The sequence below is a fragment of the Pagrus pagrus genome (assembly GCF_965226575.1).
Source record: "Pagrus pagrus genome assembly, chromosome: 10".
NCBI lineage: Eukaryota > Metazoa > Chordata > Actinopteri > Spariformes > Sparidae > Pagrus > Pagrus pagrus.
In genome coordinates this window covers 23,992,850-24,019,643 of record NC_140194.1, presented here as the reverse complement: position 1 = coordinate 24,019,643, position 26,794 = coordinate 23,992,850, and the positions used below count along the sequence as shown (strand labels likewise).

General features: G+C 40.9%; 2 protein-coding genes across 3 annotated transcripts; both read left to right on the top strand.

Moving 5' to 3' along the window:
- Positions 1 to 6,753: 6,753 nt before the first annotated feature.
- Positions 6,754 to 16,205, top strand: bbs2 (Bardet-Biedl syndrome 2). Its single transcript, XM_084363742.1, has 18 exons — positions 6,754 to 6,860; positions 7,367 to 7,501; positions 7,622 to 7,849; positions 8,642 to 8,767; positions 9,135 to 9,197; positions 9,447 to 9,524; positions 9,775 to 9,879; positions 10,212 to 10,298; positions 10,405 to 10,540; positions 10,994 to 11,133; positions 11,401 to 11,530; positions 11,626 to 11,797; positions 11,903 to 12,032; positions 12,204 to 12,323; positions 12,739 to 12,876; positions 13,010 to 13,122; positions 14,112 to 14,260; positions 15,029 to 16,205. Exons 2-18 carry the CDS (start codon positions 7,385 to 7,387, stop codon positions 15,133 to 15,135), a joined length of 2,139 nt encoding a protein of 712 aa, XP_084219868.1. The 5' UTR covers positions 6,754 to 6,860; positions 7,367 to 7,384; the 3' UTR covers positions 15,136 to 16,205.
- Positions 16,206 to 18,400: 2,195 nt separating this feature from the next.
- On the top strand, positions 18,401 to 25,131 carry b3gnt9 (UDP-GlcNAc:betaGal beta-1,3-N-acetylglucosaminyltransferase 9). Of its 2 annotated transcripts, none has more exons than XM_084365382.1 (7): positions 18,401 to 18,638; positions 19,451 to 19,922; positions 20,041 to 20,160; positions 20,852 to 21,208; positions 22,316 to 22,557; positions 22,649 to 22,904; positions 22,980 to 25,131. In XM_084365382.1, exons 2-7 carry the CDS (start codon positions 19,815 to 19,817, stop codon positions 23,322 to 23,324), a joined length of 1,428 nt encoding a protein of 475 aa, XP_084221508.1. In that variant the 5' UTR covers positions 18,401 to 18,638; positions 19,451 to 19,814; the 3' UTR covers positions 23,325 to 25,131. The 2 variants fall into 2 exon arrangements, with proteins under 2 accessions (XP_084221508.1, XP_084221507.1); XM_084365381.1 differs by having other exon boundaries at positions 20,849 to 21,208.
- Positions 25,132 to 26,794: the final 1,663 nt, after the last annotated feature.

Genomic DNA, 26,794 nt, shown 5'->3' with positions numbered 1-26,794 from the left:
TCCAGTTCATACTTCAACTAGCATAGCTATTACACAGGACGGAAACTGAGCGGAGCAGACCACCAGAGGGAGCTGTTCTTGTATCGGCTCGTTGGTCTAGGGGTATGATTCTCGCTTAGGGTGCGAGAGGTCCCGGGTTCAAATCCCGGACGAGCCCTGTTTATGATTACTTGTTTGACATACCCATCAATGGGTGAGTGTGAAACCTGCACAATGTTGGGATGTAACCAAACACTATCACTGCATTTAAGTACTAAACCTCTGATGTACTTATGATGATTAAACAAGTTAATCTGTCACAGGCTAACTTCGACCAATGAGATCAATAGCAGGAGAGCGCTACCAGTGAAGCCCACTAGTAAATCACACTCTGCTGTAGCCAGTCTGGACAACAGCAGAAACATTTTTAACACCCATTTTTCGTTCGAGAAATGCCTACAGTGCCATTCCTCACTCTTCCTTAATGAAATATACTCTCCATTTCTGATAAAACTGATACTATAGCAGCATCTATGAGATTTGTGAGATCACGTGATCATCATAGGATCTGTCCAACATGCTCGATTAATGAGGTTTTGCCATCACTTAACCATTTACCAAAACCAGATTCTAGTCAAGTCAAATTTTATTGATATTGCCAAAATCAACAATCAAAATCTGCCTCAAGGATCTTAAAATCTGCACAGCATACACTCTGTGTCCTTAGACCCTGAATTCAGCTAAGGAAAAACGTGGGAAAACAGGGAAAAAAATGTAAGAAAAGAGAGTCACAAGGAGGTACCCTGTCATGTAGATTACATGTAGATCACAAAATATATGTGAAGAATGGTGAACCAGAAAGTAACTTCAGGAGCTGTAAGTGGAACCTGTGCCATCCGACCTCCTCACCGCTGTGGGGACCTGGAAGAGACAGGCCACACAAAGAAGATCAACAAGTAATCCCTGTGAGAGAAAATAACACATATATAGAGTTAGTAAAAATAAGGGAAGAGTTTCAATTGTATTTAAAAAACTGGGTAAAGTTTTCAGCATTGTTTACATTGAGGCATTGTATTCTTTACTTAAGAATCTGACTGAATACATTTTAAATGTTTTACTTTTATTTTTTTCCCCCCCTTAAGTTCAAAATCTAGCTAAAACTGATATGTTTTCATCAATCTACTGTGCACATGTAGCTATCAGTGGCAGTGCTCTTGGGGTTCAGTGTTGTATGTCACCTACAGTAGAGCAATCTATAAATGTGACCACCAGAGGGTGCTGTTGGACTAGTTGAGGGGCTTCAAGTTGCCACATCACCAGTTTTGAAGTGCAACCCCAGGTCTTTATAGCATAGAAATACAGCTGTGGACAGCTGTATACATGGCTCGTTGGTCTAGGGGTATGATTCTCGCTTAGGGTGCGAGAGGTCCCGGGTTCAAATCCCGGACGAGCCCTCCTTTTGACCTCTGGGGGTCATAGAACTCATATGAGCTACTGTAGAATTTCTTTCTGGGACAAAATGTGTTTTACATGACTTTAACCAACAAGGACAGGCACTGTATTACAAGTACAGCTTCCCTGACAAATAAAATGTTGTTTCTTGTTGATGTGAGCATGCAGGTGATGCACATGATGTTATCTGAAACTGAACGTGCACAACCAGGACCTTCAGAAGAAATGTGCTACACTGATATCAAATATGTTTAAAGCTGACAAACTGCAAAGAAAGACTTGTTAGCTCTGTACAATGAAATCACCTTTCATTGTGTTTAGTTTGGAAAGAAAATAGTAGGGCTGCACGATATTGTAAAAATTGTATTGGGATTCTTTTGACAGATATTGCGATATGAATCTTGTTCAGTGGAAATGATCATTTTTGCACCATTATTGTCATTTCTACTGAAAAACTGCTAAAATCATGATGAAGTGACATTTGTTGTTGTAAATGACTGAACATGTTTTCTTACATCTGGAAAACATGTTTGGTAATTTTGCTTGTACTTCATTATAATGCTGTTTTATCACACATTCTACCTTTATCAGAAAATTGCAGCTGCTTGCGATTTGGATGTTGCACTTGGCCGTATTGTGGTTTCAATAATATTTAAATTAATTAAGCAGCCCAAGAATCAGTCAGTGTTTCTAGCTAAATTCAGTAATCTCATGTCATTTCACTTCTTGCAAAAGCACAGACGGGAGATGAGCAGCTGAAAGATACACAGATGAAAAAAGCACACAAACCAAACACTGTCACCTGCAAAGCACTGTCATTATGCCAAACCCAAAGTTCATTCAGCAAAATGTCCAAGTAGTTACTAGCAAATGATCCGCTCCTGGCATGGCAGAAGAAAGCACAGGGTTATTGACTGATCTTGCCACTATAACTACATTACAGTGACTCATGTTCAGGGCAGAGGGAGCTGTCTGACTACATGCAGTACACCAAAATGCCACATCACCAGTTTAAAGCGTTTACTCACAGACTTTGAAACGAACCTGAACAGCTGGTCTTTCTCAGGCATCTGGCTCGTTGGTCTAGGGGTATGATTCTCGCTTTGGGTGCGAGAGGTCCCGGGTTCAAATCCCGGACGAGCCCTTGTTTTTAACCCTTAACGATAACAGAAAACTAAACAGCTGCAGTAAACTTTATTTCTGAATCAAATGCAAAAACAAAACTTTGCAGGCTATGGGTCTAAACCTCTACATACAGTATATCGTCAAACAGATATAAATAAAGAGACAAAACATGGAGGTGACGAGTAAAATTAAAAAGGAGTGGAGAAAGGATTATTAAACCGAGGAAACACAAAAGGAAGAGATAGGGGTAGTGGGTGAGATAGTGGGCTGCAATTTAAAACGATCTTGGCTTCATCTGTTGTGAACCTCCCTGAGATGTGCCGATAGCTTTTCCACAACAAGAAACAATTTCAAATATTGAAATATCAAGAATTTGTGACTGCTGTGACATGTGACTGCTGTATCATATTTAAAGCAATTATCTGCGAGCTACTCCTAAATAATTAATTAAATTTGAGTAAATTGCATTTTTATGTGGATTCAATTAGATCCTGTTACAACAGATTAGGACATATTAGACTAGATGTGATCTTATGTGGTTTGATTCAATTTGGTTATTTTAGTTTTGACGCTATTAGATTCCAGACTCACAAACTTTGAATACATTCAACTGGATCAAACTAGATCCAGTTGAGTAGATTTAGTTCGATATATTGTATTTCATTGTATCAAATTTGATTGAAATTTGATCTAATTCATTATAATCCCTCACTCTCCTTGTTTTGACACAAGTTAGATTTAGCATTGTTAGATTTGGTTAAAATAGATCACATCGGTTGAAGACCCTTTAAGATGGCTTGAAGCACAGCCTGACAGCCTGTGACTGTCTGTATTTTCATTGACAGTTTGCGCTATGGTTTAGCCACAACATTGAAACCACTGACAGGTGACGTGATTAACATTGATCACTTTGTTAAAATACGATGCTCTGTTGGTAAACTTCTGGTCCTGAGATTCATGTGGATGCCACATGACACCATCACCCACCCAAACACCATTGCAGGCCAAGTATACCCCCTCATGACAATTACACTCTCCAATGACGGTAGCTTCCCCACGCACCTACACACACTACAAAAACTGCTCAGGAATGACCCCTGGCACCTGGCAAAGAACTCAAGGTGTCAATCCAGTCTCTAAAGTTCCAAGATCCCAGTAAACATCCGTGGGACGTACCGGAACAAGTCTGATCGATGGAGGCCACACCTCTTAACCCACTGGACTCCGATGATTTGCTGCCAACAGCCTGGTGCCAGACACCACAGGACACCCTGTTTCCATGCCCTGACAGATCAAAGCCAAGTGTGATCCAGATGCTCTATCAGATTTGGATATGGGGAATTTTGAGATCAGGTCCAATCATTGAGGTCATTGTCACATTCCTAGGGCCATTCGTAAGCAGTTTGTGTGTGTGTGTCAGTGTGTGTGTGTGTGTGTGTGTGTGTGTGTATAATGCTTAAATAATTAATAATTTTATGTATCTTCGCTTTATTGTATTAATAAAACGTGCAAATATACACAAGCAAATATAAAAACAAATTCATCAATTTGACAACACATGCACAGCATTTAGGAAATGCACTGCAAAACACACAAAACAAATACAACGGCCCAAAACACTCCCAATAAGGAAAATGTGACAATATAGAAATGAGGCAAAGTCTTTTGACACACAAACCCCGAAAACACAACAGAAAAATGTTGTATATCCAGTTGCCACAACGGAAGTGCTGCAGGCCTCTGGGAGCGCTCTGCACTGACTGCTAGAAAAAGGACTTTATTCTGTTAACAGTACACATGTTGTGCAGTATATTCAGTGCTCTCCAGTGCAACATTTTTAGTAGGCCATCTGTAGCTGCGGGGGCCGGTGGGCCTGTACTGAAGAATATTTCAGAACCTTCATATTTTTCTTAGGTCTCACTCTGAGTAACTAGCAAGTGATTATAACTAGCACTGACACAATAGACACACTGTCAATCAACTTGTCAAGGCTGTGAAATACTCCCCCAGTACCAGTCCATCGATCCCCTCAGCCACCAACTGTTAGTAGCTGGTGAGCAGCTGCTATGAGTGTCTATGGCTGTGGAGGCTAACAGTTAACAGAGCTGATAGCTAACAGGAGCCAAACACTCAGTTTCTCTCCCAAGGAACATTAAGTGTTTAACAGTGAACTGCAGTTTAATGTGACAACACAACAACTATACAGTAAATGCTGTAAAAATCAGTTAACTAAACTTCAACATCAGCCGCACAACATGTGTTCTGTTAACAGAATAAAGTCCTGGTTCTTGAAGTTGGTGGACAACGCTCCCCCTGAAGTGCTTCCGTTGTAGCAGGTGAATGTGCAGTGATTTTCTGTTGCATGTGTTTTCGGGGTTTGTGTGTTTTTGACTTTGCATTGTTTCTGAATTTTCACCTTTTCTCTAATGGCCATTGCAGCACATTTGTGTATTTGATTGTGCTGTGTATATTTGCAGGGCGTTTCCATAATGCTGCCAGTGTGTTGTCAAATTGACGTTTTCTTAATTTACTTGTGTTTTGTCTATCTGCATGTGTTTTCTTAAGTAGCAGCACATTTGTTGCCCACCTTACTTTTTAGAGTAACTGCTCCCATTGGGCCACCCTGTATTAATAAACGTTATTTTAATGTGAAAAGTTTTATCTGGTCTAATCTGGACTAGACAATGACATCTTGCGTGTTTATCATCCTTCAGTTTGTGTGATATGCTGACCTGACAGATACTTACAACGTCTATGTTCAAGTGTCCTTTCAAAAAAATATAAAATCTAAAACTACATCCTGTTTGTCCTAATCCTGTCTATCCACTTTGCTCTTTTCTAGGTCTTGGAGATGGCCTTGACAATATTTGAAATATGATATCTGATATGATATTTGATATGAGGCCCTTCTTTGGAGCCTATTCATTTCTACTTGCCTCCCCTTGATCCTGTGTTTCTCTCTCCACCTCGTCCTCCACATCTTCCTCACTTCCCCAGTCTCTCTCGTTTCCTCTGCAGCTTATAACACCTCTAGCCATTGTATAGTCGGATTATTTGCAAAACTGTAAGCTAAAAGTAACAGTGTATGGAAGGTTAGCCGGGTGTTAAGTTGTACAGCTCTACCCCTTTCATGCAGGCAGTCTACAGTCCACATTTGATCCTGTAGTGCAGGTTGTTGCAGAAAACATGTTTATGACGATAGAGAAGTAAACAGCTTACTTCAGTCACATTGATGTGAATTAATTTACCTGTGCAAAACACGTCAGATAAACCTGACTTCTTAATTAAAGGTAACCCTGGAACTACAGGAGGCAGAGGATACTTCACTAATATGTATTGTGAAAGAATGTAAATTAACTTTCTCATGATCATGTAGAAGGGCCAAAATCTTCCTCATGACCCTGCTGATTTTCTCCTCCTCTGCATCCCTGCTTAAAGTTTTATCATCCTCTTCCTCACTCTCCTGACCGTCTCTCTCCTCCTCACCCTCACTCTCCTGACCGTCTCTCTCCTCCTCACCCTCACTCTCCTTACCGTCTCTCTCCTCCTCCCCCTCACCCTCCTGACCGTCTCTCTCTTCCTCACCGTCACTCTCCTGACCGCCTCTCTCCTCCTCACGCTCACTCTCCTGACTGCCTCTCTCTTCCTCACCCTCACTCTCCTGACCGTCTCTCTCTTCCTCACCCTGTGACACTGTGAGAGGTAAGCCAGGACTACAGTTTTACACTTGCATTCATCCATCAGGGGGAAGAGTCACAAGTCTAAATTTGAACCCTTACTGCAGGTTGTTATAGGATACATGTTTATGATAACTGCTTGTTTCAGTCACATTAAGATGCATTACTTAACTTGTTGAAAACACATGCCAATTAAACATATCTGGCATCTTAATAAAACAATTAAGGTGACTTTGGAAGTACAGGGGGCAAAGGATACTTCAATAAAATGTACTGTAACAGTGTGTCAGCTCATTTTCTTACCACAAAGTATAATGGCCTTCACCTTCTGGTATGTCTTGGCGATGGCCTTGAAGACTTTCTTCTTCCTCTTCTTTCTTTCTCCTTCATTGCTCTTCAATGACTCTAACGTATTCCAATTTTCCCCGTCACCCAGCACGTCTGTGCAGAAAAGAGGGGAAGGAAGGAACCAGGACCTTTTATTTTGAAACCTGTAGACAGGAAGTGGCCGTTGGCAAGGGCTGGACTGCCAACTATCGCTTCGTTGTCGTGCTATCCAGCTAGCTCATTAGCTGGCTAGCTTGTTTTTACCCAAAATCCAACATTTGCTGCTGAGGAGGGGGCGAGGTGAGATTTTTTGCACAACCTGATACGGTTTTCGGAAAAGAGCTACCTCGTTTGTCTTAGTGTCGTCAGTGTTTTGAAGTTGTTTCCTGCAACATTGAAGCCAGCGTCGTTAACGTTAGCCAGTTATGCCTGACTCTCAAGGCAATGAAGGCAAATATAGATCATTTATTTTATTCGGAGTATGACTTTTGTGCTTGTTATTGATTGTTATTGCTTTTGACATGTTATTGAGCCAAGTGCTGTGGTTTTTTGTTGTATAATTGGCATTCTTGTACAGCAAACGACAGAGAGATTAGCCAGATGAGAAGCTTTAGCTTGCCACTCTTGGTTGCTAGGCAACCGGACTCCACTGAGTGTCTGAGGTAAAGCCTGTAATTACATTAGTGTGGCAAAATCACGCATTGTCACTTGGTTTGTATGCATGACAACATACTTTGCTGTCCTGAAATAACTATCTGAAATCTGAGAGGACCTGTAACAATACATTTCATTCCTTCTCTGATTAGGGATAAACAGTAGGCACCATGTTGGTCCCCATATTCACCCTGAAGCTGAACCACAAGATTAACCCTCGCATGGTGACTGTTGGGAAATTTGATGGAGTCCACCCATGCCTTACTGCAGCCACACAGGCTGGAAAGGTGACTTAACCACCCATTACAACACTCAATTATAAACTTCTTTTCCTCATTGTATTAATATTATTTTAATGTATATCTCATGCTGTATGTTTTAACCTCTATTCTCTCTCTCTTTTAAAGGTTTTTATCCATAACCCTCACGCTCGTGGTCAGAGACCTGTGGCCCACCGACTGAGCCAGAGCACCCAGGACTCTGACATCTCTCTGCTCAACATCAACCAGGCCGTCACCTGTCTGACGGCAGGAACACTAGGACCAAACACCACTGGAGACACACTGTTGGTTGGATCCCAGACCAACCTGCTTGCCTATGATGTCCATGACAATGCTGATATATTCTACAGAGAGGTGAGTGGAGCTGATGAGAATAGGGGAGGGATACATTTGTAAGTAGTGGTAAGGCCTACTGGGATGGAGTCTAAGACAAACTAATATCAATGAAAAATGTATATTGCAGTATAGAGGTTATTGCTTGACACTAGTGTTTTTTGTATAATTTATGCTTAATCCTTAAATACATACTTCAGGTATTTGGCCTGGGACCACATTACACTCTATTACTATGTAATTCAATAATCAAGATAGTGTGTCTGAGAAGCAGTTTCAAGGGAAGTTAGGATTGATGAGGAAACATTGTCTTTACCATGCTTTAAACAACAAAGTTGTTTTCCTGGCCAATTTTTTTACTTTTGGAAGCCATAAGTGAAGCAGTCTTCTGGAAAACTTTGTCCTTCAGCTGTTTTGAAACTGAAAAGAAAAGAGGTGCCAAGACTTCCAAAAGCTGATGGATGCTTGAAAAGTCTTTGCTTGCAGAAACAGAGCAACTCTGCTGAAGAAGTCCCACAAAAACACTGGAGAAGCCACATCTGTCTATCAAGCTATCCATCCATTTTGCAATGACCATAAGAAAGCGACTGTTCTGAAAACTTTACAAGCAATTTGATTTTAATATGTTGCCCAATATGTGTTATAAAAGTGCCAGCTAAAGACCAAATGTTTGAAAAAAATGGACAACTGGCGTGAACTTTAAAATGGCAAAAAAAATATAATATAATAATAATACACTTGTTTCTATTTCCTCTTTGTGTGTGTGTGTGTGTGTGTGTGTGTGTGTGTGTGTGTGTGTGTTTGTTTGTGTAGGTGACGGATGGGGCAAATGCTATTGTGTTGGGGAAACTTGGGGAAATACCGAATCCTCTCGCCATCATTGGAGGGAACTGCGCTTTACAAGGCTTTGACTATGAGGGCAACGACCACTTCTGGACAGTAAGAACTAAGACGATTTAACATTAGAATATATTATGGCCTGTTTAATGTTCAAGAAGTTTGTAATATTGAATAGCGATATAAGACAAACAGTGAAACTCGTTGGAACTGAATGTTTAAAACCTCAAATGTAGTCATCAGTCCAGAACTTATAACAAATCTAACTTGTTTGGGAACAGCTCACTTTCTTTTTTTGTATTTCTGTATATCCAGCCTTTCTCTAGCCAGTCATTTTATTTGATTTGACCTATTGTGGATGCATTTTTTGTCATTGTGATGATCTGAAATCCCTGTCAAGATTATTCATTCATTTTTTGAAAGGCTAAATCAACTAAGTGAATGCATTCATGAAGTATCTTGTTTTTAGGTAACTGGAGATAATGTCAGATCTCTGGTGCTCTGTGACTTCACTGGGGATGGGAAAAATGAGGTACGTCTAGACTGACAGTAGGAGACACATGCTCTGTGGCCGCTGAATCTGCAGTTTCGTTCCAGCTGAGGAGCTTTGTTGCTTATCTTTCTCACGTCTCTCTCCTGTTTTCTATATCTCTTTACTTTAAAGATGTGTTATAGCCATATCATAACTGTAGACATGGGTTAAATGAAAGATTCCTTCATATTAATATATTAATTTGTAGACTAAACACATGCTGTCTGCTGTTGTGTATTGTGTTTATAGCTCCTGGTTGGATCAGAGGACTTTGACATCAGGGTATTCAAAGAGGATGAGCTTCTGTCTGAGATGACTGAAAATGAGGTAAAAGGATGCAATGTGTGTCACTGTTTTTAAGTTTATTTTCAGAAAAAAATCATCATTACTGACAACAGTATGTTATTAATTGCTTAAACAAATGTTTTGTACTGAAAACAGACCCACAGTAACAGTTGTCATGGTCATTGCCCTGTTACTAGTTATATCTTGCAAATTATTTTATCTTTTTGTGCTTTATTGGAGCAGAGTAATATTTTTCACAATAAAAGTTCTCCCTCTGTCCTTTTCCATGCAGACAGTTACATCACTGTGCCATATGCATGGCAGCAGGTTTGGCTATGCCCTGGCCAATGGCACTGTGGGAGTTTATGACCGTACTGCCCGCTACTGGAGGATTAAGGTACCGCAATCATATCATCATAACCTTATCAGACATTAACTATAAGAATAGACATTATTTATTACAATTAAAAGTAATATTTTCCCCAACATCAGCCTTCCCCTCTGACAGATTCAGTTTTGTTTTTTCTGTCTGTCCCTCCCTTCTAACATCTTTTATTGTGCAAACTGTCAGATGTCTTGTTACGTGTCCTTAACTATTTGAGGCCACATCAGCATCGTATTTTAACTGATTCACTCCACTCTTGAAAGACTTTTTTTACACACACCCATACCGCAAATGTATATGTCTCCATTTCCCTGTAAATGTTAATCATTTTCTTACACCTTCAGTCTAAGAATCATGCGATGAGCATCCATGCCTTTGACCTGAATGCGGATGGGGTGGTGGAGCTTATCACTGGCTGGTCCAATGGAAAGGTCAGCGTGCAACCTCTCACATTCCAGTGAGACACAACAAGTCATTCATGTCTGTAGTATTTATCACTGGTCATCTGCCTTTGATTACATTCCCCTTTCATTTCAGATTGATGCTCGCAGCGACCGCACAGGCGAGGTCATTTTCAAAGATAACTTCTCCTCTTCTGTAGCCGGAGTGGTGGAGGGAGACTACAGGTTGGATGGACAGCAACAACTTATCTGCACCTCCATAGAGGGAGAGGGTATGTTTGTTGTCTGCCTGTATGTAGTCCATGTACATGTATATGAGAAAGCATGTCGTAAGTGGCTGAATTTGGCCCATCATGTGTCGCTGGTTGAATGCTATTTCACGTTTCTGTCAGTATGTTTTTGTTACTGTCAGAAAGAGAAATAATTATGTATGTGCGTTCATAATTGTTCTCATACTTTTTTTAAGGGTAAGCTAACCTAAAGAAAAAAATCCTATACAGAATCTTTTTATCCTCATCTAGTGCCCCCAGCAGATCAAAATTTGTACTTCCTGAATACCTCAGCTCATGACCAGATATCTCACAAACATAACTTTTGTCAGCCATAGTTTATCTTAATTCAGAGATAGCATGCAGACATGCTTAACATTATTATAACATGCAAGAACTGACCTCTAAAGCTTGGATTAGGATGTCATCGATGTTGTAAATGTGTGTGTCTTGTAGTCCGTGGTTACCTGCCAGCTGGTAAGGACCTTAAAGGGAATCTCATGGACTCCAGTTCTGAACAGGACCTCATTAGAGAGCTCAGCCAACGCAGACAGAATCTGTTGCTGGAGCTACGCAACTATGAAGAGAATGCCAAGGTACATGCATGTACATGTGCAGGTTTTTATTCGTTTGAGCATTTCCACATGATACACAAATACAGAATGTGAAAAAATGTGACGCAGTATTCAGTCTTTTATCTGAATAAAATACATTTTAAAATAATTTATTGTGGATATATGTAGATATTGTGGCTTGATATTTGGCAAACTAAACTTTGTAGATAGTCAGGGGATTGTTGATTGAAGTTGGGCTGTTTATTATTGTATATGCTGACACCCACACAAACTGCACTATTGTTTCAGGGTGTGTCAGAGACAAACAGTGGGGTGGGTGTCATACCAGCCAACACTCAGCTCCAGACGGCGTTGTCAGTGAGGCCTGCTACAGACGCCCAGAAGGCTCATGTAGAGCTCAGCATTTCAACACCAAATGGTACAGTTTTTTACCACCATAACTAAGAATTTTAAACATGTCAAGGTCTGAGTAAATACTTATTAGTCCCTGAAACTCTCCTCTGTCCTCTTCAGAAACCATTATCCGTGCAGTGCTCATCTTCGCAGAGGGGATATTTGAGGGGGAGAGCCACGTTGTCCACCCCAGTGCCCAGAACCTTTCAGGCTGTGTCCGAGTCCCCATTGTCCCCCCAAAAGATATACCAGTAGATCTGCACATCAAAGCCTTTGTTGGAGGGAAAATTAGGTAGGACGTGTGTTTGTAAGAAAAGCGTGTATGCCTCCATATTACTGTTTTTTTAACACAACTATTTCCCCACCTTCTCTGCACTTCTCTGTCTGTCCACTCCAGCACCCAATTTCACGTGTTTGAAATCACTCGTCAGCTGCCTCGTTTCTCCATGTATGACATCGCAGTTGACTCCTCAGTTGCTCCGCCCTCTGGAAGGGTCACCTTTAGCATCAACGACCGACCACAGCGGGTAGGCTGTCACAATGTCTTTCAGGAAGACAGAGAGCAATAGGAAGTGTGATTCCGCTCAGTCCCACAGGATGTTTAAAGCAATACCATGTTGACATATGTGTGTTCATTTAAATCTGCTCTTATCTCTCCGGATCTATGTATGTAATTGTTTACATGCATGTGTGTGTAGGTGGTGATGTGGCTGAATCAGAACTTCCTGCTTCCAGAGGGAGTCGACAGTCCTGACGTCACTTTTACTTCACTAAGAGGAGGGGGACTGTTGTCCATCAGCATGGCCAGCAATGGACAGGTGAAAACACACACATCAATTATGTGTTTAGTCATAGCTTTAATTCAGAACTATTGATTGTTTTATTTTACTCTTCTGTACACTTCAAATTTCAAATTCAAAAAAGTGCTTGATATTTTATCACTTAAAATGAACCTTTAAACGTGTAGTGACTGTGAAATCTCAAATACCAATGAAATCAATGGGACTGTTCGTTTATTTAGCAATATCACAAACAAAAATATTCTCTCTGTTATCCATCACCATCATCAGTTTAACTCACTGTTGTACTAACCAACTTTTGTGCTCATAAAGGGAAATAGTGACAGTTATTTTGACTGATGTAAATTTGCACAAAATTACGATATCTGCAGGTAGTTCCTTTTTAAATGAACGAAAATCAGTGGGTTAAATAATCTCTAATTTGGCTGCTCAGATCACTCTGAGAACCGATGACATTGACCTGGCAGGAGATTTGGTCCAATCGCTGGCCTCATTCCTGGCAATAGAGGACTTGTCAGCAGAAGCAGACTTTCCCGGATACTTTGAGGAGCTGCGTACTACACTCACTGAGGTTTGGCACTATTCAGATTGAAACACAGAGTTGACATAACTAAAATAACAGCCTTGACCTGTTTCTACACTACTACAGGAACATGTTGTTGGTGCTGTGATTTAATATTGACTCTTAAATGTCTGTATGCTAGGTGGATGAGTTCCACTCTGTCCATCAGAAGTTAACTGCGGCCATGGCTGACCACTCCAACTACATTAGGAACATGCTGGTGCAAGCAGAGGATGCTCGCCTAATGGGTGACATGTGAGTTACCACAGTAACTAGCAGTTTCACTTTGTTCAGTGAAAGCATATTTAACAGGTCTTAGTTATAATCCTTGAATGTGACATAGAGCTGGACAATATGTACAAAATAGGTCATTATTGTGATATAAGGCCATACATTGCCTTAGATCGATGATGATATATGGTGATATGGCGTAAGTGTTGTCTTCTCCTGGTTTTAAAGGCTGCATTACAGTAAAGTGATGTAATCTTCTGAACTCACCAGACTGCTCTGCTTGTTCTAATACTTGCCTTTACCCACTGAGTCATTATATCCACATTACTGATGATTATTTATCAACAATCTCATTGTGTTAATATTTTGTAAATGTAGCAATAGTCATCCCTACAATATTACTGCAATGTTGATACCGAGGTATTTGGTCAAAGATATTATGATATTTGATTTTGTCGCCCAGTCCTTGCATTTATGAAGTCCTTTTAAGTAGATTTTAAAGTAGCAAGATACATTTTGTTTATCGTGATACAGACTAGAAATATCACAATATTATATTAATATTATTTTTATGTCACCCAGCCCTAATGTGAACTTTAGGCAACACATGGACAAATACGTTAGACTCCCTGTGTGCTTGTTTAAAAGGCTTCAAAAACAATATGTTACTGATTACACTTGTGCCTCTCTACTATGACAAAATATATTTCTAAACGTGGACATTTGGGACAATGTAGTTTGTGTTGCCGTTGAATTGTATTTTGTTTTTATATTTCAAGTTGTTTCTAATATTCCGTCTACCCTGCCTCCTGAATGACCACACAATTGAATCAACGCCTCTCTAAAACATTTTTAAAAAACAAAAACAAAAAACTGGCAGCTGAGTGTATAATCTACCATGAGATGGTTTTACTGTTTTCTCCTACCACTCCTTTTTACCTCTGGACCAGAACAACTCATTGTCTTTCTCTCCCTCTTCTTCCCTTATCTTTCCCTTCTATTTCCCGCTATAGGATAACTACGAAGAAGCGTTACAGAGAGCTGTACGATCTGAACAGAGATCTGATCAATGAGTATAAAATCCGCTCTAACAACCACAACGCACTACTTGCCTGCCTCAAGTCTGTCAACCAGGCCATACAGCGGGCTGGTAGACTCCGAGGTAAGCCACTGTCTGAATTCATGTGTGTGTGTAAGACACACTGTAACGACCGCAATTCCCTAATGACAGTACATGTTAATGGTTTTGGGCTCCAAAGCTTTGCTGTTGTGGGAAGGCAACTACTTTGTTTATCATGACACTATAAGAATGCTTGTATGTCATGGGAAAAAAGTCTTATTTTATCACCTACTTAACATTTGTTGTGACACGTGTTTAAGTCAGTTTAATGCTTTGCAGTGTCCTCGAGTATGGCTGGAGCACCTGACTGGAGAGCCTCTTTTTCAGTTTGTCCTACACCTATTTGTGGTAGCAAACAACATGTAGTGTAATAGGGGCGAAGAGACACTTGGGAACACACTTATATACTTATATTTTATGTGTCATCTTCTCCCGATCTTACTCTGAACTGTAGCAGGGCTAACATCTGGTTAAAAACATTTAGCCTCAAAAGATTTCCTGGGAACTTTAACTTTAACTTTATCCTGCAGTTTATTCAGGGCACATCGAGCAATTTCAACATTTATTTTGCTCGTGGCAGTGATACAAGTGACATTAAAAGCCCACTAATTATATGTATTTAACAAACAAAAAATGTAAGGACATTCTTAAGAACAATAAACTGGCATGATAGTACTCATTTCAGGATCAAATGGCATTAAACAGGAGCTTAAAAGCATATGGGTCAACCTATTATGTGTTATTACATCTTGTATACCTGTCTTGCCTCCTCATGTAAATCTCTGTGTCGCTGTTCCTCCCTCTCCTCAGTGGGTAAGCCGAAGAACCAAGTGATCTCTGCCTGTCGAGACGCCATCAAGAGCAACAACGTCAACGCACTCTTCAGGGTCATGAGAGCCGGCACTGCATCCTCCTGAGGGTGGAAGGAAAGGGAATGGACAGATAGAGTGACAGAAGAGGGATGGTCACGAGCACAACTGATCAGTGCTGTAATGTTGGACTGAATAAAGAGCCTGGGATGAGACTACACATGGACATGAAAATCACTAGAGGACCAAGGACACCAAGATTGTGGAATCAGGATGTTGTTGTAGCCTTAATCTTTTTTTTTCCCATGATTCTGGAACAAGCAACATTTGGCGCCAGCTCCATATACTTTGACTGTACTTGAAACTTGAAATTCTGCTAGCTCACAGAAATAAAATGCTGACCACAGGCTTAGTGCGCTGGGAGACTCTGTGGCTGTTTTGGAGGAGTTGCAGTTACAGCTTAGCTACACAGTTGTCATATTTTGTGTCAGCCGGCAGGAGTGACACAACTATTCAGAGAGTTCAGCTGGACCAAAACAGCGACTGAAGGCTTTCCCCAAACTGAGTAAAGTGATGCTTCAGAGGAATTTGTTTTAATGCAATAATCGGAAAGGTTCAACGTGTTGCTGCTGTCTACAAGTCATGAAAAACAAAAATGTGCTTATCTTCAGCTATACGCTCACATGTTCTGTCTGCTAGCATCAGTAGTTAAGTCTAATGTCCGTCCCAGTGATGTTGCACAATTGTCTGAGTAATGTTTAATCTTCAGAAAAGTCATCCAGACTGTCTGTTTCCACAAAAACACGAGGGTTTGTAGAAAGTGACCATTTGTTTGATGAGCACCCTGACTGTTTAATTCAGCTGACACAGCGATGTTTAGAGAGAGCACAGCTGGAGCGAGACAGAGAGCAGCCTCCTCTCAGACAGAGTCGTGCCATTAGGATCATCCTGACAGCTTTGTGTGGCAGCTCGCTCAGACTCAGCTCTCTGCTCCCGGCTGTTGTGTGTTCGTGTGGTGTTTGTAGCCAAAGAAAACTATTTTAAAAATTAATGAATGTCAGCGAGGACCAATGCTGTGTGTTGAACTTGTTTACCTTTTGTAGCTTGTACATAGAGATTGAAAATGTAATTTTGTGTTTGTGACAGATAAACTATTATTAAATTATCTTTTAAAAGTCTACCGTCGAATTTGTTGCAGTAACATAAGTCTGATGTCCTTCTCAGACAAGTTGGCTTTTGCAGCTGTTTATTCTGAGTGTACCTCTGGCTGGGTCTGAATTTGGAAGCTACAATTAGTGTGTGTAAAGACAGGGAGGTTAGTCCTCTTCTGAAAAGAGCAGCATTTTGGTCTCCTTTTGTCAAATGGTCTGAAATTCTCTTTTAAATTGCAGAGCAGATGTAGAGCACTTAAAGCCAAGTTTCCACGATGCCAACAAGCCATGTGGGCTAATATTTATTTACCATAATATTTTTTTATTAGGGTGACGTTGCTCACTTCTCACAGCTGCCTTTTACTGGCTGCCACTGAGCACCTGAACTGCAGCAACAGGGGCCGAGTGCTTTTCTCAACGACACTGAATTGTAATATTTCCATGTTTTCTTTACTCGTACTGTAAGAATAGGTAGGCTCTTCTTGAGGATAGCAGCAGGATAGGATGAAAAGAAATTTACTTAAGTATATTCCATATCAGCTCGCTCCAGGTTTTCATCGTGCGTCATTTTATAAATATTTCCCCTGACTGAGCTTGCAATAACTGACCCACCAGTCAGCCAGAAAAAAGCGACAGATACACATAGTTTTCAATGCATTTTCAAGTGTTACATCTGCCATGTAGGCTGTGCTGCATTTTATTTCTGACCGGCTGTACTGTACCCTGTATGCAGCACATTGCAAGGACAGAAACCCCCTACTTTTTTTTTCTCTTTCTCATTGGAAATGCACATGTTGGCTCACAGGCTGCATTCTATAGGTGCTCCATATGGTTCAGTCTGCAGCCATAAATTACTATTATTGTTACTCATGCTGTGTACGTCTCTGCATGTGTGTGTGTGCTCTCTTGTGTTGCTTCAGCTAGTCAGAAATTTTACAGAATTATAGACCCATTTCAAAATTTATTGAAAGTATTTATTAGACTGTGGTCTCTAAGGACATCTCAACAGAAAGCAGCTTTAAAAGCAGGATACGCCTTTAAATGTTCAACTGTCGTTGCAGTATGTTCTCCATCTCTTCTTCCTTTTGTACTCATCTTATCCACAGCCTTTAGTTTCTCAGCTTCCTCCTGGCCTTGAGGTGGAGAGCTTTGACTCCTCTGTTAGAAAGCACTGATCTGCTGAAGTCTCATGGAGAGTCATCCAGTCTATGAGCAGAGCCCAGAACCTGTGCCACCTCTAGTTACTGTGCACTTGGCCTTGTGGGTACAAACTAAGAACAGACATGACGCATTTTTATGACTTCAACTCCACAGTTTTCCCTCTCAGTTGGTCCTCTCCTGTATTTCTTCCTCTCCGTCCTCCTCAGTTGCTGTGTTGGCATCTGGCTTGAAGTTTCTCCGCTCCAGTTTAAGTCACGTGGACAGACCAGTAAAGGCTGGAGGTGCTGCGTTCAGGTGCTCCCGGTTAAAGCCTGGTTCAGACTACTGGCTCATAGGTTGTCATATATTCAAGTAACCTGCTTTGAATTGAGGGACTAGTGAGGAAAAAATGAACAGTAGATATGTGAAATAGTTTATTGGGAAAATACTTGTTGAATATTACACATGACTTCTATCATTTATTTCAAAATGTACATTTAAATTTTATTTCAACTATTGTATGTTGCATTCAGGCCATATGATGAGAGGAACTAGGCCATTGCATTGTATAGAAACACTCATATACTCACTCCTTTGGTTGATTGCAACAGTTATTGTCACTTTTCTCACCTTTTTTTGCAACACTTAATAATAACAGCCTTAACAAATGGTAACTTTATAGTTAATTAAACTTTTGTCAATAGTTATTTCAGTGTTAACATATAATAAAAGCTTTATAAAGCTTAATTAAGCAAAGGTTTATGGACAGTTTCAAATAATGTTTATAGTAGATGAACTACACAGTATGTATTAACAATTTACAACATATTATAAACAACAGTTGCAACGTTACAATAAACAATTGCTTAATAAATGCTTTATAAAGTTTGTTAACAGTGAAATAACCATTAACTAGAGCTTACTTTTCTATAGCTTTAACATTTATTAATCATGGTTATTGTAAAGTGTTCACAAAAAATGTATTTATAATTTTCAAACATTGCAGTTATTTTGATGATTGTGCAAATGTCAATGTTTCCCGCAGCACTTGAAGGCAACCCTGAGCAGCGCAGCAGCTCCTACAGACAGGCTCAGCGCCAGGTATCACACACAGAGGAGTGTGTGATGTGTTGTATCTCGTGTTTGACACACACTCTCGTGAATACAGCATCTGGACCAGTGTCTCCTCCCTTCTCAGGCGGATTTTTGTCTTTGGAAACTTTGTCAGTGTGTTTAGTTTGCGGGACTGAGTGCGTGATGCACTCTCAGACCTCCACGGCACAGATGTTTCCAGTTTGACCGCCTCTCCCGTCTCGTCTGGTAAGTTTGAATGGCTTGCATCAGTGAGGCAACATTGCATACGTATATAAACGTTGGCTCGCTGATACTGTTGAACATGCATGGATATATAGCCCGTTTGGTCAGAAAAAACTTGAGGCTACTTTCTTTGTAAACTGCGGAGGAAGTTTGCGGCGGTTTTTGGTCCCGCTTGTCTGGAATGTGTGCTGTCTGAGACAGACCAGTAGTCACGTCTACAACAGGGACTTCTCTACACAGCATTATTTAGGACTGCATGCTAATGACATGGATGTTGGGACACAGTGTTCTTTGAAATAGTTGGTACCCTCATGTCCACTTACATAAGACAGACCCTCCCCCTTCTGCACGCACTTATGAATAGATGGGGAACTTGGGATAAAAGAAGAAGACATGCACAATTCACTTATTGCTATTTTATCAGCAAGCAACATTCTGACTTACTTTAAAGTCGCTGTATTGATTTTCCACGACTGGTTTTTACTTCACTGACTGTGGAAAAACTATTCAACCACCTTTAGCCATTTTTCAGACAGATGCCAGGACATTTTGCGTCCTCCAAATGACTAAATCCAGCTGCTGAGCTGATTTATGCCACACGTGAAGATTTTTACGGCATCAGACAAGATGAGAGAGGGTTTCACAATCACAGCTCACACTTCAGCACGGTTTATCCTCCTTTTGCAACTGGGAACACCAAAGTTTATGGGCTTTCTGTTTATTGCAGCTCCCATTAACTTTCAGATTCCTTCCACTGTTGATCCTTGCCTGTTGTGTTGTGTCAGTTTATTCCCTGATTGTTGGTTTTTGTCCAGGGTGCCCCGGACCATTGGTGCCTGAGGAGAAAAAGGGGAGGATGGAAATGGTCAAGATGGACATACATAGAGTGATATACAAAGAACCAAATCACTCTAAGTTGCTTTAACTTTTCAGCCCTGTAGTAAACAGAGGACAGTCGAGACTGATGACTGTACATGAAAGAATATCTGGAATGACTTTCTACAGACAAACTGTGAAGCAGCATAGAGGAGGAAGGAAAATCACCACATCTCTGTAGCCTGCATACCCAAATCTGGTGAGCGTCTCTGTATCTGCTGTCTGAAGAGCGGTATGAACCTCTGCGAGCCTGTTCCAATGCATTCCTGTCCGGTACTTAACTGACGTCAGTGTCTCCAGAAGATGCTGAAGAAAATGATGACCATGAGGAGGATCCTTCATGTGAAGGGAGATGTGATGTGCACTATACTGCTACTGCTGCTGTTCTGTCTGCTGCTCTATGCCCGCCAGGTAAGCCTCGAACCAATCACAGTCTAAACTAGACAATGCAACGCTGTCCTTTACAAAAAGTACTTTAAAGTCACCTGTCCTCTTCCCACATCACATCAAACCTCCTCCATGTGTCCAGGTCGTGCTCTCCTCTGGGTGGGACAGACCTTCGTGGAAGTTTGAAATCCACGACTCCCCCAGCTCCAGCAGGGCCCTGCTGGGCGCCAGTGGGGCTAAATCAGACCAGGAGTCTCCAGGGGTATGACCTGATCTGATCCAAGTTATGAATGTGTGTGCATGTTTGCATGTAGTAGGTATCAGAATCCAAGTGTACAGGTAAATATGGGTACTGAGAAATTCAGCTGCACGGTATTTTATACTGTTAATGGATCAAAAGACCATGGGTGATATAGCTGATGCTAGTGTTTTCTCATGCTACATAAGGTAACTAACCTGAGTTGAGGAGGGTGATTGCTGTTTGAAAGAAACAGTTGCAGTGACAGGTGAAGGCGGTGAAGTGAATGATGATGTGATGGAGGATTCTGTGACAAATCGACAAACCGGACCAGGACCGGTTGTGATCTGCTCACCTGACGCTGCTGCAAGAAGATCATTTGTTAGTCCGGTGTTTGTTTATGAGATTAGACAAGTTCTCGTTAAATACAAGGACGTGATGCTGTACAGTATGTGCTGTATGGATATTAACACTTCATATGTTAAGTGCATCAGTGTATGAACACAGTATGTTTGTGTTTATGTTTGTGTGAATATGCATCTGTGCTGATTCACACAGGGTCCAACACATTTTATAATGAACTCAGAAGAGATAAACATGAAGCAGTGTAAACAGAAAATATGATGCTACTCGTCATTTTAGCTTTATTTATTTATTTCTACTTGTTATGATTAACATCCTACTGTATTTCTTCATCATTTCTCTCAATTAGCAGGTCCCATCCAGCCCCTCAGAGCCACAGCTGCCTGCCTGCAAACCCCAGTCCAAGTCCAAACCTCCTCAGTCTAAGTCCAAATCTCAGGCCAAATCTAAGGGCAAATCCAAGACGCGACGGAAAAATGCTGCGCCGACTAAGGCCGCTGGCAAACCCCTGCCCACGATGCCACCATTTGACTTTGAGGGCTACCTGAGAGATAAGGACAAAAGAGACTTTAATCTGCTCATAGACCAGCCAGAGAAATGTCACATCAGAGGAGCAGAAGAGGGAGGAGGAGGAAGCAAAGAGTCTACTACTGCCCCCTACATGCTCATTGTAGTGAAATCTATCGCAGCAGACTTTGATAAACGTCAGGTAAAATATGCCATGTTACATGAAGCCACTAAGCCAAAAATATTCTGTATCACTTTTGTAAAATTAGCTGTGAATCAGCACAGAAATCATGCTGTATTTTGCTCATAACAAATGCATTAAAGTTTAAAGCTACGGAAGCTCATTGCTGTCACTCCACAACAATTATAATGGACCAATTCCACATTATAACCTGATTTTGTTGTAATAACAAGATATTTTCACATAATTACGACATACTAACTTACCACATTATACGCGATTTATCTTGTTATAATGTCAAATGTTTCATGTTATCATGTGATTACTTATACTGTTATAAAATCAAATGTTTAACGGAATAACGTGACGATATAACATGAAAATATCTTCTTATGACACACACTTTTTATGTCACACTAATACGTTACCACATTACAATTCACATAATAACAAGATAAATAGTATATTGTTATAACAAGAAAAGTTTCTTGCTATACATTTGTTTTTTTAACGTGAAAATGACAACATATTATTACAATAAACGTTTTAAGTTACAACGTGATACTGATCCATTTCTCTTGTTCTGGTGTGGCAGCAATGTGCTTCCGTACAAAGCTGTTAAGTTATAGCTGCTATGAAAATTATATATATATTTGTGTGATTTATATGAACAATGGATCAATTGAATACATTTAATGTGAAAGGAGAAACTTGTAGTGACATACCAGAGGATCATCACCCTAATTTTTTGCATCCTAAAGCTTGTTGGGTTTTTTTTTCTTTGGCCCACAACTTTACTGTTTTCATTCGCCCACATTGCTCACTGTTGTTTCCAGCCACAGCCAGCAGCTGGTCTCAGTAAAATGTATGATAAACTATTAAGTAGCTAGTGAACACAGCATCTAGCAGCATGGAGCCACATTTTTTCATTAAGAGCTGGTGGAGACCAAAACCAGAGCTGAAAGGAGAGTCAATAGTGACCTTACATTTGTCAATTGGACTTAAACGCATCTCCAAATGAATGATAATGTTGATCTGTGTCTGCTCAGTGTGTGTATAAGTAATTGCTAATGTGCTAATGGCATAACATCAAATACTACAGGTTCAACAAAATACTGTCTTTCTTAGGTGGTACGTCGGACCTGGGGTAAAGAGGGCCTTTTCCAAAATGGTGTGTCCATCCGTACTGTTTTCCTGCTGGGGGTTCCCAGGAATCGGACCGCTCTGCCTCTGTGGGATCGGCTCCTGACCTACGAGAGTGAAACCTTCAAGGATATCCTGCTCTGGGACTTTGAAGACACTTTCTTCAACCTGACACTGAAGGAAACACATTTTCTGAAATGGGTTAACAGCAGCTGTCCTGATGTCAAGTCAGTATTTATAAAACTCAATCAAGACCTGATCTGATTCTCTCCTTATGTGACTCATGTGGTACTTTTCTTGTTATCTTCTCTCACATAGGTTCATCTTCAAGGGTGATGCTGATGTGTATGTCAATGTGGAGAATATTCTAGAGATGCTGCAAGATCGTAAGCCAGACGAGGATCTGTTTGTTGGTGATATTATTATCAATGCTAAGCCCATTCGCCGGCGCAGCTCCAAGTACTATGTGCCAGAGTTTGTTTATGGGGTGGGTCTGTACCCGAATTATGCTGGAGGAGGAGGGTTTGTCATGTCAGGACACACGGCTCGGAGGCTCAGCTCGGCCTGTCAACAGGTAATTCAAAGATCAGTTTTAGTATTTTAGTCCGTTTTTTAGAATTGTTTGATTTTCATTTTTGTTCACTTCCAGGTGGAGTTGTTCCCCATCGATGACGTCTTCCTGGGAATGTGCCTCCAGCTGATCGGCGTCAAACCGTCACGCCACCAGGGCTTCCGGACCTTCGGGATCCCCCGACCTTCGGCAGCGCCCCACCTCCAGACGTTCGACCCCTGTTTTTACAGGGAACTCATGGTTGTCCACAGCCTCAGTGTTCCTCAGATCTGGCTCATGTGGAACCTCCTGCACGACCCCAAACTGAGCTGCCACAACAGGACCACCCCGACAACCTGGCCCTTCAAGTGGAAGGGGAGGATTGGAGAAACCAGGGAAGAAGTGACCGACTACGGTGAGAAGCAGGTGTTCTTCACACATTAGTGACTCTCTGCAGGGCTGAACGGGATCTGCAAGAGCTCGGGATGACAAAATGGTCATAAAGCAGGATCTGTGGCCAGCTTGAAAGGCTCATGATATGTTCAAAAGCACTGTTGAGTCATGTGAGACAATAGCCAAGCTGGCACATAATCTTTGGGGAAATGAATTGGCAACGGCCAAATGCTTGAGATTTTTCAGGAAGGAAGCCCAAAAAGAATTTTAGGCTGCTGCCATGTGAGCCCATCTGTGTGTTCATACAGTGTTTGTGAACAACAACAAGACCTTGGTTTGCAAAGATGATTGTGCAATGAGCTCAGTCTCTTTAGACTTTTGAATCTCCAGAATGTATTGTGTTATCGTTTACACACAGACACAGTAAGATCCACAAGGACGACAGAACGAAATGTGGTTAGCTGGTTTAACCACATGCACATCTGAGACCATGACATAGTTAGTATTCTGACTTTCATTGAACTGGGTGGACAGCCGGGACTTCTAATGGCAGAGTGGGAAGACAGCAGAGACTTCCTGTGTTCTCATCGTGAATCACTAGCAGAGATGTACCTCACTTCCTCACCCTGGATAGAAGCACGTAATGGATGGTCGCATTATCTGTTCCCTGGAGGATCAACAAATGGGGGCTTAACGGAAACCAGCTGCACAGTGGGAGCCAGCTGGGACCATAGCATGCACACACACACACACATACACACACACGCACACACTGCTGAATGTTTGAGGAGAAGACACACGTGTACACTTGTAAACATTCTAAAACTTTAGTTATTACTATAATTATCATGAGTTGATGTCTTTTTGTAGAATTGTGTGTTTCTCTTTATAACTTTATTTTGTCATCTGTTTCCAAAATGTTCGGTGCTAAGTGTGGTTGTTCGACGAGCTCATGTGCTCTGGACTTCAGCTGGTGTCCTTTTTTACGAAGCTAGCTCAGCTCTATGTGAGGCGGCGGAGGCTCAGGAGGTGGAGCAGGTCACCTCGTGAGAGTTGGTCGTTTGATCCCTACCTCCTCCTGTCCACATGTCATGGAGTTGAGTGTCTGGGGAAAGAACAGTCAGTTCTCTAGTCGTGGATGAATGAAACAAAACGGGTCCGTCCCTCCTTGTTAAAATGAACAAATCGGCTGCTGGGTGAACACGTTAAACATTATACAAACTGGATAGTTGGATCATAATAGATCCATTCGGAAAAGTTTCCACTCTATTTCACAACAATTCAAACATCAACAGCTAATTTGATTTGAGGGAAAAAACCTTCCATGAATACTTTTCATGATCCACACACCCCCGTGTACTGAATGTGCTTTTTGATGAAAGGATGACTCCTCTCTACACGTCAGTGTGGGTAATTATAGTTACAGCTCTCGGGCACTGGACTGTTTAGTAATTGAAACAATCATAAATCTGCATATCCTGTCTTGTGAAGGGCTCATGGGTAAAATATAGTCTTAATTACAAATGTAAAATGCAAGTCTCCTTGAAAACAATTAAAGCACAAGGCACACAGTAGGATTTGTGCAAAATTGAAATGCTTTTACTTCAGTTGGCAGTATGTTCTTAAAAATGCCCTCACATATACTGTTTATCTGTTTTTGAACATTGTGTGTGAAATTATCCTCCATCTTCATTTGTCAAAGCAACCTACCTTGATATAAATGAGGTCTCCAGACTTACAGGGCTAACTGGTGTGATTGCATGCAAGTCTCAGTGCTGATCTACACACATACGGACAATTAAGCCAGCTGTGATGTTGTGTTTGGCCTGTTGTCTAAGGGGGGAAATCAATAAAACAGTTTTGTGTCTTATTTTGTGTCTTATCTGTGAGTCAAATGTTAGCTGATGTTATTTTCTTTTGAAAATCTGAAAAAAACTCATAGGAGCGATCACATTTAGAGGAAAATTCTAGTCTCACTCCTTGTGACTAATAATATAATTCTGTCAGGCGTAAATACAAAACAGATGTTGAGTTTTAGCTCAACTCTGAGTTCCAATGTTTTGTAGACAAAGAAATAAAAACACCCCCAATCTTTTTCACATCCACATTTTTATTGTTTTTTCATATCCTGGTTGCACACACAGAAAATGAGTTTTGATGTCAATGAACAGTGAGCGTTTGATTTCATAAAAGTCCAAATGTTGCATTGGAGTTGTTAGAGATCTCACATCAGCAGCTCATCTCAACAACTGTCATCAAAAGCAGTCAAAAGTAATTAGCTGGAGCAAAGCTTTCAGCCGGCCTCGTCCCTCTCTTCGCACAGCATTGTTTTGTTATTGCCTTTTGTCAGTGGACATGCTAAATAAATCTACATATTTCTTCATACACAAAGTTATAGTATTCAAAATATAAAACGCCACATTCCAATGAATTTCACAAGTTTTAATTAAGCATAACCGCCCCGTTTCCAGAAACGGGTTCAAAATGTCCACGAAAAATATTGGGAGGAGAGTAAGCGAGATGGACAACAGAACATATGATACCAAGAACAGACGATACAAAGCGTTAATATGAGATTATCATTACACTGGACTGAAGCAGTCAGGTATAAATTACAACCATCTGGTTATGACAATCATTCATTCCTCCATTCAATGAAATAAGAATAAAAAAGAAAACAGGTGGATTCCAGAAGCCACGCAGACCTCCGCAGTAAAGTTTTCACTTGTTTTTCTGGCTTCCAAATGTGAGAAAAACAAGGATGTGATATGTCCAACTGAGTTTGGGTGAGATTAACTACCCAGCACCCTATAGCCCCTCTGTCAGTCTCACAGTAACAACACATCATCACAGCGACCGTCTGTGGCGCTGGGTTGGGTTTACCAAATCTGGTTTATTAAGTAGAATCTTTTTTTCCCCTCTTATACCAACATCTAGTGTGTGTTTTGTGCTGAGCTCCACCTGAATAACTGAGCTTTTATGAAGCATCTTAGGTTTGCTCCATTCACTTCTGCCTCTACAGTTTCTCTCTCTTCATATTGTCTCCGACCCATCTGCTTTCAATGGAGCAAAGCTCCAGATTATCTCTTGAGATCTTGGTGGTGACCAATTTATTCAAATTCAGCAGAGGGTGGACACAGACAAAGAATCGTTTCCTTCTGGCTTCAATAAAAATCTGATACCATCTTCAAGACTTCTATTTTTTTTGTTGTTGGCAGAATTACATTGCTAAATTCATGAATTCTACAGTAAATATGAGATTTAAAAGGTCCAGAATATAGGATTTAGTTGCATTTAGCAACCAACTGAATAACTCTCGTCTAACCCGCCCCTATAAGGTGGCGGCTAAAACCGTGTTTGTCCACCAGTGCAGCGCTGCAGGCCTGCTCCAACTTTCTACATGGAGTTTGCCTTTAATAATGCTCAATAACGATGACGAGGGTTATCCTTTGCCCTCGATAAAAGAGAGAGCGCACAGGAAAAATGCTGCCATCACCTGTTGTGTATTCTTTTCATGTCTG

Excerpts from the sequence above, each read along its gene's own strand:
- bbs2 (XM_084363742.1), top strand. The coding sequence starts at position 7,385 with ATGTTGGTCCCCATATTCACCCTGAAGCTGAACCACAAGATTAACCCT. Across the intron at positions 7,502-7,621 it reads CAGCCACACAGGCTGGAAAG|GTTTTTATCCATAACCCTCA; the intron begins GTGACTTAACCA and ends TCTCTTTTAAAG. Across the intron at positions 14,261-15,028 it reads GCGGGCTGGTAGACTCCGAG|TGGGTAAGCCGAAGAACCAA; the intron begins GTAAGCCACTGT and ends CCCTCTCCTCAG.
- b3gnt9 (XM_084365381.1), top strand. The coding sequence starts at position 19,815 with ATGCTGAAGAAAATGATGACCATGAGGAGGATCCTTCATGTGAAGGGA. Across the intron at positions 19,923-20,040 it reads TGCTGCTCTATGCCCGCCAG|GTCGTGCTCTCCTCTGGGTG; the intron begins GTAAGCCTCGAA and ends CCATGTGTCCAG. Across the intron at positions 22,905-22,979 it reads TCAGCTCGGCCTGTCAACAG|GTGGAGTTGTTCCCCATCGA; the intron begins GTAATTCAAAGA and ends GTTCACTTCCAG.